The 12,362-nt window shown below is 42.7% G+C and overlaps 1 protein-coding gene across 1 annotated transcript in view; it reads left to right on the top strand.

Moving 5' to 3' along the window:
* Barx2 (BARX homeobox 2) overlaps nt 1-12,123 on the top strand; it is a 74,726-nt gene extending 62,603 nt beyond the window's left edge. The window contains exons 3-4 of the mRNA XM_004665483.2: nt 326-410; nt 11,403-12,123. Of these exons, the coding sequence (XP_004665540.2) occupies nt 326-410; nt 11,403-11,669 (352 nt within the window). The 3' untranslated portion in view covers nt 11,670-12,123. The remainder of the gene's footprint in view (nt 1-325; nt 411-11,402) is intronic.
* Nucleotides 12,124-12,362: the final 239 nt, after the last annotated feature.

Genomic DNA, 12,362 nt, shown 5'->3' with positions numbered 1-12,362 from the left:
ATGGGTTAGTTTCCCACTTACCTTTCATTCCCATTTTGGGGGAGACATCATACCCATTTTGCAGAGGATCATAGTGAAGACTGGAGGTGCAGACATCTTTTTTTTAGCTTCATTGCAGAGGACAAGGGTTGCATCTGGTGTCCTAGTGCATGGCCATCTGCTTCTTGGCTAGTTTCCTCCATAGGGCAGAATTAAAGGGAGGCGTTCTTTTCTATAGGAGAGATCCGAGTTTGGGTAGCAAGCTTCTGGCTCTAGCCAGCAGGATGTCATCCCTCTTTTTCTCTCCTCTCTTCCTCATTCTTCCTTTGTGTTTGGTGCCTTGTAGGTTGGACTTGGCCCAGTCCCTGGGACTCACTCAGCTACAGGTGAAGACTTGGTATCAGAATCGCAGAATGAAATGGAAGAAAATGGTAAGAAAGGACAATGGTGGAAACTTGAGTCCATGCTGATGGGAAGAATTCCTGCCAAGGGGCTATTGAGTGGCAAGAAGAATCATTTGGCAGTTTGGACTGTGAAATGGGAAGACTTTTCAAGATGCTGGCTGGAAAGGAGGCTGTTTGAACTTGACCTGATTGTTTTTAACTAGAGAAATATTCCTTTAGAAATTAATGACAAATACCTACAAACTTCTCAACTCCGAGCTTGAGTCCCATTTTTAGCCTTTCCAAAGAACTCTCTTCCCCTACCATCAATTGTAAGAATAAAGACCAGTACCCTTTGGTAATAGTCACAGAGGAGGCATATCTTTCTGCTGCTGTGTTTTCAAGCAAGCTCCTATTGTGTTTTCAAAAGCAGGGATCCAAAAACTTGGTAGGCATCACAGTTACCTGAGTAGCAGGTTCATAGAGGTTTCTAATTTGGTAGAATATTGGGAAGTTATGGGCAATCCAGGAGGTGGAAACTAGCTGAAGGGAAGTGTGCCTTGGGTGCTGGATACTTCCCTTCCTCTTTGCTCTCCCTCTACTTTTCTCCTTTCCTGGTGGCTATGAGGTAAGCAGCCTTCTCAGCTACAGTCTCCCACCACCCAGAATTCTGATTTCCAAGACCTGTGACAGTGCTAGAAGAGGCCAGGTCATTCTAAAGTACATAGTATAATGGCCACAGTTTCTGTAATACACCTCCTGTTAGTAAGAAATTAATATTTACATCTTCAACTTTTATTTTTTTGGTTTTTCGAGGTAGGGTCTCACTCTAGCCCAGGCTGACCTGGAATTCACTATGTAGTCTCAGGGTGGCCTCAAACTCACGGCAATCCTCCTACCTCTGCATCCCAAGTGCTGGGATTAAAGGCATGCGCCACCACACCCGGAAACATCTTCAACTTTTAACTGTACTGAGACTAAATATCTGTGTTTTGAAGAACTAAGTTCCAAATTCTTTCTTTTCCCTCCCTCCTTCTTTCTCTCCCTCCCTGAAGGCACTGTTAAACCAAACTTTCCATAATAGTTCAATCTTTTATTTTCCAGTTTTTCATACATCATGAAGGACAAGGCCCATAGAAGAAAAGAGGAGGGGGGAGTGAAGGAGGAATTCCTGTTCTGATAGGTAGCAGATACCCCATGCCACCTAATGTGAGACTTCCTTTCAACTGCACAGGCTTCTACTGGCTCTCTCTTCTTGGTATGGGCCAGGATCACCATACTTTCCTCACACATGTTAGTCTGTCTAGATACAAGCTAATAGACCTCATGTTTCAAGAACTAGAAAATTAAATAACTGAGATGCCCCTCCTCCTCAGTTGTCAGAAAAAATGTCAGTGGAGAGATATTTTCTCAAATTTGTCTATTTTTTCTTAACCCTGTAGTTCCTTCTTCTGTTAGTCATATTTTCATTACTGTGATAAAAAATCTGACAACCTATGGAAGATAAGATTTACTTGGGATCATGGTTTTAGGTTGGCTGGCACCATTGGACCGCAGGCAAGAATATCACTGTGGTGGCAGCAGCCTATACCTGAGAAGGTTACTTCCCTCATAGCCACCAGGGAAGAAGGGAAGGATACAGCCCCTTAGCCATACCTGCCTTCAGTGAGTTCCCATCTCTTGGATTTTCCATCACCTCTCAATAGCTCATCAAAATGTGAACCTATCGGCTGGAGTGATTGCTTAATGGTTAAGGAGCTTGCCTGTAAAGCTTAAACACCCCATTCAATTCCCCAGTACCCATGTAAAGCTAGATGCACAAAGTAGTGCACGCCTCTGGAGTCCATTTGCAGTGGCTGGAGGCCCTGGGGTGCCCATTCTCTTTCCCCCTTTCTGTCTCTCTTTGCTTGCAAATAAATAAATAAAAATATTTTTAAAAATTATGAACCTATCAATTTGAGGACAGTGCTCACTTGCCCAAGGCCCACTTCTGAACATCGCTGCTCTGGGGACCATTTCCCTTCTAAACCATAGCATTACTGACTGTTTCTTGTTAGCAGGTTTTGTCCTGGGCACTATTGGAAGTAACAAAATAAAATCCATCCTTTGTTTTCAATGGAGTTTGCAATGTAGATGGAGAGGACAGGCCCAGGGAGCAGTGAGTGAGCGAGGTATGGTCCAGTGCTGTTGTTAGCGTGGATTGCCAAACCCTTGAGAGTTGGAGGTGAGGTAGTGAGGACGGCTGCAGATGGTGGTTGACAGTCAAGGACGAATGAGTTTCAGTTAGTAATGCCAACAACTTTACAATGCTACATCCAGGACACTTATGGTGGTAACTTTTGAGGGGTAGGGGGTGTGTTCAGAAGGAACCAGGTTTGGAAGTGAGCGGCTGTGGGCCCAGTGAGTTCCCAAATGTGCCCCTCCCTGTCTGACTTTGGGCAAGTCCCTTGTGCTTTCCTTGCAAGTTCCACCACCTACCTCTTTCCTCATCAATCATTGTCATCAGAATCAATGTCTCCTGAGTAGCAGAGGCATTGTTTAAATTGGTTATCAGCAATCTTCTCATGAGTCAGATGATTAACAAATTGACAGCCAGCCCTCTCGGCCAGCACCGCCCAATCCCTGTGCAAGTACGCGTGCGCCTTTGCCTCTGATGTCACTTGTTTTTCACCGGCTGCTGTGCTGCTGGCATAGTTGTGGGTTGGTTGTTAATGGCTATTAATGCCATATCATCAAAATGGAAGTAACTCAGCAGATTTAAGCTTCAGAAAACGTTCTAGGCCAACTGAACTTGTCCCTTTAGACAAGAGGAAGGCCCAGCTTTTAGCTCGCCCCAATAATAATGTTACTTTCATCAGATAGTGGAGGTGTACAGACAAGCTATGAGCCTGTCCATTAGGAAACAAAAAGGTTCTCAGTCTAGTTGGGGAGACAGTCCTCAAAACTATGTCACACAGAGCAATCCAGGCAACTGAAGAGGGGCCCACGTGCAGGTGTATCCACCCTCTTAAAATGAAAGGGGACTCTCATCTACAAAGCGTACAGTCAAGAACCACGCAATTGAGTTACAAAAAAGAAAACACACAACTCTCAAAATGTTTTCAGTAAGTTGACCATTTTGGGTTGGCTGTATTCTTAGTTTACTGGCTGCCTGTGGCTGCAGGTTGCATGTGCCTGCAGGATGCTATATCAGATCAGAGGCACCATCTAAGCCAGTGTCAGGGATGAAGAGAACATGCCCACTGATGGTGGGAAGGGAACTGCAGGCAGACAGAAGGGACAGAAGGCCTGGGGTTTCTTAAGAGTTTCAAAATGGTGGGAGTCAAGCGTGAGGTGCCGCATTTAGTAATGAGTCTGAATTCTGACTCCCCCAGAACAGCAAGGTATTGTTGCCATCCAAATTGCTTCATCTGTTTTCCTGGTAAAACTCTTTCAATGCTATCTCTTCAGGTACTGAGAGGAAAAGAAAAAGATAATTGGGTAATAAAGATGTCTCAAGGCTAGTAACCTAATTGGAACTGGAAAAAGATTAGCACTTGACTCTCAGACTTACTTACATGGCTGCCAAGGCCAACACTGCCAAAACCAAGATAACATCTCCAACGAGTTTTGACTGGTCAGCAGCTGTAACCTATAGCGGGTTGGGCAAATTTAATCTTGTGCATTAGATGGGACACTCACCCTTTATTCCATTTTTGTGGGCATTAGTTGCAGCGGGATCTACAGCATTTTGTACCAGGATGGAAGTGCCTCATTGTTCAGACATCTGCAGCTTATAAGATAATGACTTTTCTGTGAGATGATCCAAATGGTACCTTCCTTTGCCACTCCAGAATTTGGTGGGCCATGCACCATGCTCATCATCAACTTTGTCTCTGGGTAATCAGCAGTTTTGTGAAACTGTTAGGAGTTGCTCTTTATGTAATCCTGTACAAGGTACTGTGTGCATCCTTAGTAAAGTGCCTTTCCTGTACCTTATGAAGTTGCAGTATTAACTAAGCTAATGTCTATAAAACATCTAGGACAGCACATTCCATACAGGATGCAGACAAGGGATGTTATCAGCCACTATTGTTGTTGTTATTGTTTAGCCACAGAGCCATGTCCCTAGTGACTCTGGAACCCTGAGAGTCTCTTTTGGTTGAGCAGAGTCCTGAGTGTTTGTACCCAGTCATTGCCTTGACATTTGGTCTGAAATTGAGCCACAATGGATCATTCCATCTTCAGGCTGGGACAGACAGCTAATGTGAGCAGTACTGTAGAAGGAAATTCTTGCTGGGGATTCCAAACTTGTTTCTTAGCTTCATGGAAACTGTCATCAGTTCTGTGATCCTCACTGCGTGGGGGAAATAAAGAGGACAGAAACAAATATTGTGTGAGTTTACAAGTTTCTCCCTGGAGTCTGTTGGATGTGTGCAGATAACTGGCAGACAGAAAAAGCAGTGGCATGTTTTCCATGCCATGAAATGCTGGGGGCAATGTTAGATTTGGGTATTTAGGGATTTTGTGTTCAAATCCAGTTGGACCTTTGGCTTATTCTAATCACAACAAGCCCTTTCCACCAACTATTGCCTATCTGTAAAGGGGAGAGAAAAAATAATCCTCACTGAACTGGTATCCCATTATTTCCAAGACTACTGCCTGTCCCTCACCTAATACTCAGGAAGGAAGCAAAAGCCCATCTCTGCATCCTCAGAACAGAACAGTCAAATGCCTGGTTGAGAGTCCAGAGGAGGGTTGTCAACAGACAGAGGCAAAAAGTAGATGACATGTGAGGTGTTTGTTTTTTTTTTTTTTTTTTTTTGAGGGGCTGAGAGAAGTATGCGACCTCATGTGCATGGGTTGTCTGGCCTCTCTGGACTAAGAAACAAATTGGCCGTAGCTATAATTGGGAGGCTAGCCCCCAAGAGGAGAACTGCAGAGTGTACATGAGCGTGCAGCCACTGGTGTGGGGCAGGTTTCGGATAATTGCATGTCTCAGGTGTGCTGGGAGGCCGGGGGCCAGAGGTCGATGCGGAAAGCAGCCAGGAGGGTAGTTATCTCCTAATTATTGCTTGCACTGGAATGTTTTATTCCATTTAGAAAATGGTCTGATTGTTTTGATTTTTTTTTTCTTCATGCTGTAGGAAAGCAGCCAGGTGGGGTTGATCCAAGCTGTGTGGGTGGTGTTCCCTAATTGCTGGGCTGGACTTTCTTTTGCCAATTAGGTGGCTTCCTTGGACCTGCCCTTTTCTAACTTGATTACTACATGGGGCAACTTACTTTTGTATAACCTCTTTCATACCTGATGTAGCTGCTTTCAACATGTAGATTCTGTCTTGGCACATTCAGGTACTTTCAAAAGCCTGTGCTCACACTGACATCAAAATCAGATACTGACTTACCTGAAAAGAAATACAGGGCATCTTCTCCCCAGAGGTAATTTCTGTCAGCACCTATTGCTGAAGTTCTCTTCACATCTCTATGTGAGCTGTCTAGATGGGTTCAAATAAGTTGAGAAGAATCACAGCTGAAAGATGTTTAGTGAAAATTATTGTCTTCCTCATACTCATACACAAAAACAACTCAAAATGAATCATACATCTAAATGTATACATCTAAAAGAGCTAAAACTGTAAAAGTCTTACATTGGGATTAAATAAGACCCTCTTAGATATGACATTAGAAGCACAAACAACAACAACAAACCCTTGAATTGGATTTCATGAAAATTAAAAACTTTTGTGCTGTAAATAATAACACAGAAGGGCTGGAGAGGTGGCTCAGCAGTTGAAACACTTGCCTAAAAGCCTAACAACTGGAGTTAGATTCCCTAGTATCCATGTAAAGCCAGATGCACAAAGTGGCACATGCATTTGGAATTCATTTACAGCAGCTAGAGGCTCTGGTGTGCCCATTCTTCCTGTCTTTCTTCTGTCTATGTCTCTGCTTGCAAATAAACGATTTTAAAAAGCTTGACATTAAAAAGAAGAATATCACAGAAAACTGAAAAGATGGACTAGAGAGAAGGCTCAGTGGTTAAAAGCACTTGTTCACAAAGCCTAGTGGCCTGGGTTCAGATCCCCAGTGTCCACATAAAACCAGATACACAAAGAGGACCATACATCTGGAATTCATTTGCAGTGGAAGGAAGCTCTGGCATGCCCATTCTTCCTTACTTTCTTTCTCTTGTTCTCTCTCTGCTTTCAAATAAATAAATAAAATACCTTCTAGAAGAAAGAAAACTGAAAAGACAGCCCACAAAATGGAAGCAAATATTTGTCAATGTTCTATGTGATAAGGAACATGTAGGTAGACTATTTAAAGAACCCTTACAGAACAGCTATAAAAAGACAATTTCAATACACCTTTCCCCCTAAAAGATTTATAACAACTGGGCAATAAGCACACAAAAGGATGCTACCCATCAGCTATGAGGAAAATACAAATCAAAACCACAATGAAATCACATTTTGCACTTGATAGGATGGCTATCATCATGAAGGCATAATAACAAGTGTTGGTGAGGAAGTGGAGAACTGGAATCCACATCTGTCCTTGGTTGGAATGTACAATGGTACAGCTGCCCTGGAAAAACAGTCCTCAGAATGCTAATCATAGAGCTGCCTGCCGTACAATGAAGCCATTCCATTTCTGGATATATACCCCAAAGAGGTGAATGTGAGGGCTTGAAGAGATATTCAAATACCTCATTCATAACAGCAAAATCACCATAGCCAAAGGTAGAAGAAACTTGTGTCCAGCCACTGATGAACAAGTAACCAAAATGTGGTGTATACATAAATTGGAATGTTATTTTCTGGTACATGTTACAAGATAGATGAATCTTTTTTTTTTTTTTACAAAGTGTTTGTAAAACATTTTATTTATTTATTTAACACGGTGGGTGGGGGGCAGGTAGACAGAGAGAATGGGCATGCCAGGGCCTCTAGCCACTGTAATCAAACTCCAGATGCATGCGACCCCTTGTGCATCTGACTTCTAAGCCATTTCCCCAGCCCAAGGTAGGTGAATCTTAAGATTACTATTACATGTGAAAGAAGACAGTCACAAAATTCCACCTGTCATGATTCCTTTTACATGAAATGTCTAAAATAGGCACATCTACAAAGAAGAAAAAGATTAGTGGTTGTCTAAGACTGAATGCAAGGAAGTCATTGAGGGAAAATGAGGAATGTCTTATGGGAATGGAGTTTCCATAGGGATGATGTGAACATGCATTGTAATAATAGTTGCCTAACTTGGAAACTGTACTAAAAACCATTAAATTTTGCACTTTAAATGTAGGAAACATCAAGCATGTGAAGTATATCTTAGTACTGTTTTTAAAGAAAGTATTTGGGGGGGGGCTGAAGAAATGGCTTAGTGGTTAAGGAACTTGCTTACAAAGCCTAAAGACCCAGGTTCAATTCCCCAGATCCTATGCATCTGGAGTTTGTTTGCAGTGGCTAGTTGCCCTGGGATGCCTGTTATCTGGAATCCACCCCCTCTGTCGAATGAATAAATAAATAAATAAGATATATTTAAAGTATTTTGGTTTGATGAATTGCTGTACTCATTCTTGAAGTTCAGCACCTGAAGTTAATGTGCTACTCTTGAAGGAAGAGGTAGGCAGTAGATTCGTAGTGTCTGTATAGAAAACTCATGACAGTTCGATATTCACAGGAGAGAGGCAATATTTGCCTTCAAGAAGCTTCCATGCAAATGTGGGTGATAACATTAAGCTAGGTATTTCTATAGTTTGGATCTAGAATGGCCTCCACTAGGTCCATCTCCAACCTGTAGTGTTGTTGGGAGATGTTTCAGAGGCAGTAGGGCCAATGGGAAGAAGTTAGGCTGTTAAGAAGTGCCCTTGACAAGCCTGACAACCTGTGCCAGGATGGGACAGATGCTGAAGATAATACATACCAAAGCAGAAATCCAGAAGCTCTTGAGAGTTTAACAGTGAAGTAGACTTAAAATATACCCACCACAGCTCAGGTAATTTTGCAGAAGAGGCAATGCAAAGATTGAAAGAGCCACAGGCTTGGAGGGCATACCCAGAGGTATTGCCCACCCCCCAAATGACTGATTGCTGCTCTCACAATGCATAACCCACAACCTTATGGGGAATACCATCAACCCCACTGAGGAGGGCCCTCAACAGAATGGGGGCAGGGAGGAGGGACACATGATGTGTCCATACAAAGTATAATTCTTAATTTAAACAAAAAGGTGTGCCCTTGAAGGGGTACTGGGACCCTTTCCCTTTCTGTTTCTCTTTACTTCCTGACCACCATGAGGCCAGCAGTTTCTTCTACTACATTCTCCCACTATGATGTTCTGTCTTTACCTAAATAAAGTCCAAAAGCAGTGGTCCAATTAAATTCTGAAACTTCTAAATGTATGACCCCAAATCATCCTTTTTTGTATTTTTAAAAATTTATTTGAAAGAGAAAGAGTAAATGGGCATGCCAGGGCCACTTGCCACTGTAGACAAATTCAAGATGCATGTGCCACTTTATGTATCTGGTTTTACTTGGGTATTGGAGAATCTAACCAGGGCCAGCATGCTTTGCAAGCAAATGCATTTAACCACTTAGCAATCTCTCCAGCCCTTCTTTCCATTTTATAAGATTATTATTTATTAATTGTGTCCCAGACATATAAAGCTGATTGCACAATAGGTAGCAAAAATATGTGTCTCCCACCCCTAGTTTTCAGTTTAATCCAAGTTCTCCTAAAAGCCCTTCTCACTAGCAGCCCAGAAGTCAACTATACCAGGCCAGGGTCTGAAGACCATGGAGGAAGGGCTGTGTGTTTCATTCCAAGATCAACTATAAATATATATGTTTTGTTTTTCAAGGTAGGGTCTCACTCTAGCTCAGGCTGACCTGGAATTCATTCTGCATTCTCAGGGTGGCCTCAAACTCACAGCAATCCTCCTACCTCTGCCTCCCCAGTGCTGGGATTAAAGTCATGTGCCACCACACCCGGCTCTATAAATATATATATTTAAAATTATCTCTGCCTGCCTCATGGAGTTCTTGTGTAGATTATAAATTTGGATAATAAGTGTATAAGCCTTTGGCATCAACAAAGGTTATTTTTAGGGAATGATTTTGTTTTTTATCTTTCTTCAGCTCTATGGAGGTGTTTGTGGAGAAGGGTTAGTTCATTCCATAACAGCTGTCAAATGCCTGCATGTGTGCAGGGAGCAAGTGAGGGGTTAGGTGAGTAATTTAGTGACAGAATTTCATGAAAGCTCTCATAGCATACATGGGAGAAAGAGTGACTTGGAAGAGCAAGGCAGGCTTCTGAGAGAAGCTGGGAGAGTCTTTCTGAGCAGACAATAGTTCTAGCTTCTCATGAGCAAGACAACTTGGTCTTGCTCACCTTTGACTCCACTTTACAGACTAGAAAACTGAGGGTCAGCTATTCAAAAGACTTTCCCAGAGATAAAATGGTAAGTGGTAGAGTTAAAATTTAACCTAAACTAGCTGAATTGTCATGTTCGGTATTCAAGTGAGAGACCCCATCACAATAAGTAAAATGGAGCGTGATCAAGGAAGACACCTGATTTTAATCTTTGGCCTCCATATACAAACACATGCACACACACACACACACACACACACACACACACACGAATGCATACCACACACATGCATAAGATGTGCATTTTAAGGCTCTTTATTCAATTTCTCAGATTGTCTGTAAAAGTTGGTACCAGTTGTATGTTCACAGTACTATGTTGATTCTCTTGCTTGCTACAAATATTACTTTTAATTTGCCAAATGACTGCATTCGCATTTTATTTTTTAAAATATTAAAATTATTTTATTATTGAGAGAGAAGCAGATAGAGAACTTGGACACATGATGGCCTCTAGCTATGACAAATGAACTCCAGACACATTGCCACCTTATGCATCTATCTGGCTTATGTGGGTCCTGAAGAATCAAACCTGGGTCCTTGTGCTTGCATGCACAAGGTCCTTGCTTGCACAAGGACCCAGGTTCAATTCTTCAGGACCCACATAAGCCAGATGCACAAGGGGGCACATGCATTTGGAATTCATTTGCAGTGGCTAGAGGTCCTGGTATGCCCATTCTCTCTCTCTCTCTCTCTCTCTAAATAAATAAATAAATAAATAAGGCCGGGCATGGTGGCACACGCCTTTAATCCCAGCACTCGGGAGGCAGAGGTAGGAGGATCACCGTGAGTTCAAGGCCACCCTGAGACTACAGAGTTAATTCCAGGTCAGCCTGGACCCGAGTGAGACCCTACCTTGAAAAACCAAAAAAAAATAAATAAATAAAAATAAATAAATAAATAAACAAATACCCAGCTGAAACCACAGAGAATTGGGGAAATAAGCAAGAGTGCTGCTTTCTTAGTGAATCTGATATCAGCACAAGGGTGAAGGAGATAGACACTAAGGACACTCAACACCTACCAAACCAGAGATCCAAAGACTCCTAAGAGTCCATCACTGAAGTAGACTTAAAATGCTCCCGGCATGGCTTCGGGAATTTTGTGGAAGAAGGGATAGAAAGATAGTTAGAGCCATAAGTTGAGACATTCTGTACAGAGACATTGTGTCCCCCCTGCCCAGCATCATTTATGACCCACCATCCCCATGGCTTGGCCTGTATCCCCAATATGGAAGGCCTCTTCAGAAAAGGGGCAGGGAAGAAGGGAAAGATGGTACCAACATGTGTTGTTTATGTACTAAATGTCCATATCTAATAAAAAATGGCCATCCTACTGAAATCAAAAATAAACAAATTAGTAAATAAATAAATATTTTAAAAACTCTCATGATTCTGAGTGAAAAAAATATATCAAAATCAAACAAGGATGAAGACATATGTGCAGACCAGAGGGCAAGGTTAGAAATATATTTGGTCAAACCCTGCAACTGCAATGCTGGGCAGTAAGACTTAAATTGCTGTGTGAAGTTTTACTAGGAAACAAAAGATGTAGGAAGCAGGAATTTCTTGTATTCAATTGTATCTTTCTTTTTCTTTTTTCTTTTTCTTTTTTTTTTTTACATAGGTCCTTAAAGGTGGACAAGAAGCACCCACAAAGCCTAAGGGCCGTCCCAAGAAGAACTCCATCCCCACGTCTGAGGAGATTGAAGCTGAAGAGAAGTTGAACAGCCAGACCCAGAGCCAGGAGTCCCTGGAGCCCTTGCAGGAACAGGAGGAGCCCTATACTGGCCAGGAACCCAAAGCCTGTGATGTCCCCTTGGAAGTGGCAAACCCGCCAGGCCAACCCCAGCAGTTGCCAGAAGCTTGTTCTGAACCCCCACCATTAAGCTAAAATAAAGTCCATTGGGGGAATGGGGAGACTGGGAAGAAGCTAAAAGAAGGAAGGCAGGGAGACTCGAGAGAAAACCTCTAACAGTCTGGTAAAGTGGGGTAAAGGAGATCCACCCATCTCCCTCCTCCCCAGTGGCGTTTTCATTTGATGAGGACTTGCTTGCCTTCTTAGAAGGCTGTGTTAGCCACAGATGCCCTTGAGTAGGTGTGACAGCACCTTGAAGCTGCATGTCCCAGCTGGCGTGATGGCTGTGGGGCTGGATACAGCAGTCTGCCCACGTGGCAAGCTGAACCGCCCAGCAGTGGTGGGCAGCTCTCCTCCCTCCCTGACACCCTTTGGGCAGTCAGTCAGAAAAAAAAATAATAAAGCAGAGGAAGGTGGAGGCACTTGGGTGGTCTGCCCAGGCTCCTTGCTGACTCAGCACTTAATTCTGTAGTTTTAAAAGAGAATTTAATGTTTTCAGGGTTTTGCGGGGGTGGGGTGGGGGACTGTTAAAGGCAGGCAAAAAAGGAGTTGTGAGTTTCTAGAAATTTCTCCAAGTCCCATTCGTTTTCTGGAGACACGTGTGCCTTTGTACCTATTATAAGATGGTCAGATGACCAGGAACTGGTAAGCTTTGTTTTTCTTGCTTCATTAAAAGTTGTCTTCCTGAGGCTGCAGATGCAGATATCCTAAGATAATGTTTATTTTTTA

This window comes from Jaculus jaculus, chromosome 3 (assembly GCF_020740685.1).
Source record: "Jaculus jaculus isolate mJacJac1 chromosome 3, mJacJac1.mat.Y.cur, whole genome shotgun sequence".
Taxonomy (NCBI): Eukaryota; Metazoa; Chordata; class Mammalia; order Rodentia; family Dipodidae; genus Jaculus; species Jaculus jaculus.
This window is presented reverse-complemented; position numbering and strand designations above follow the sequence as displayed.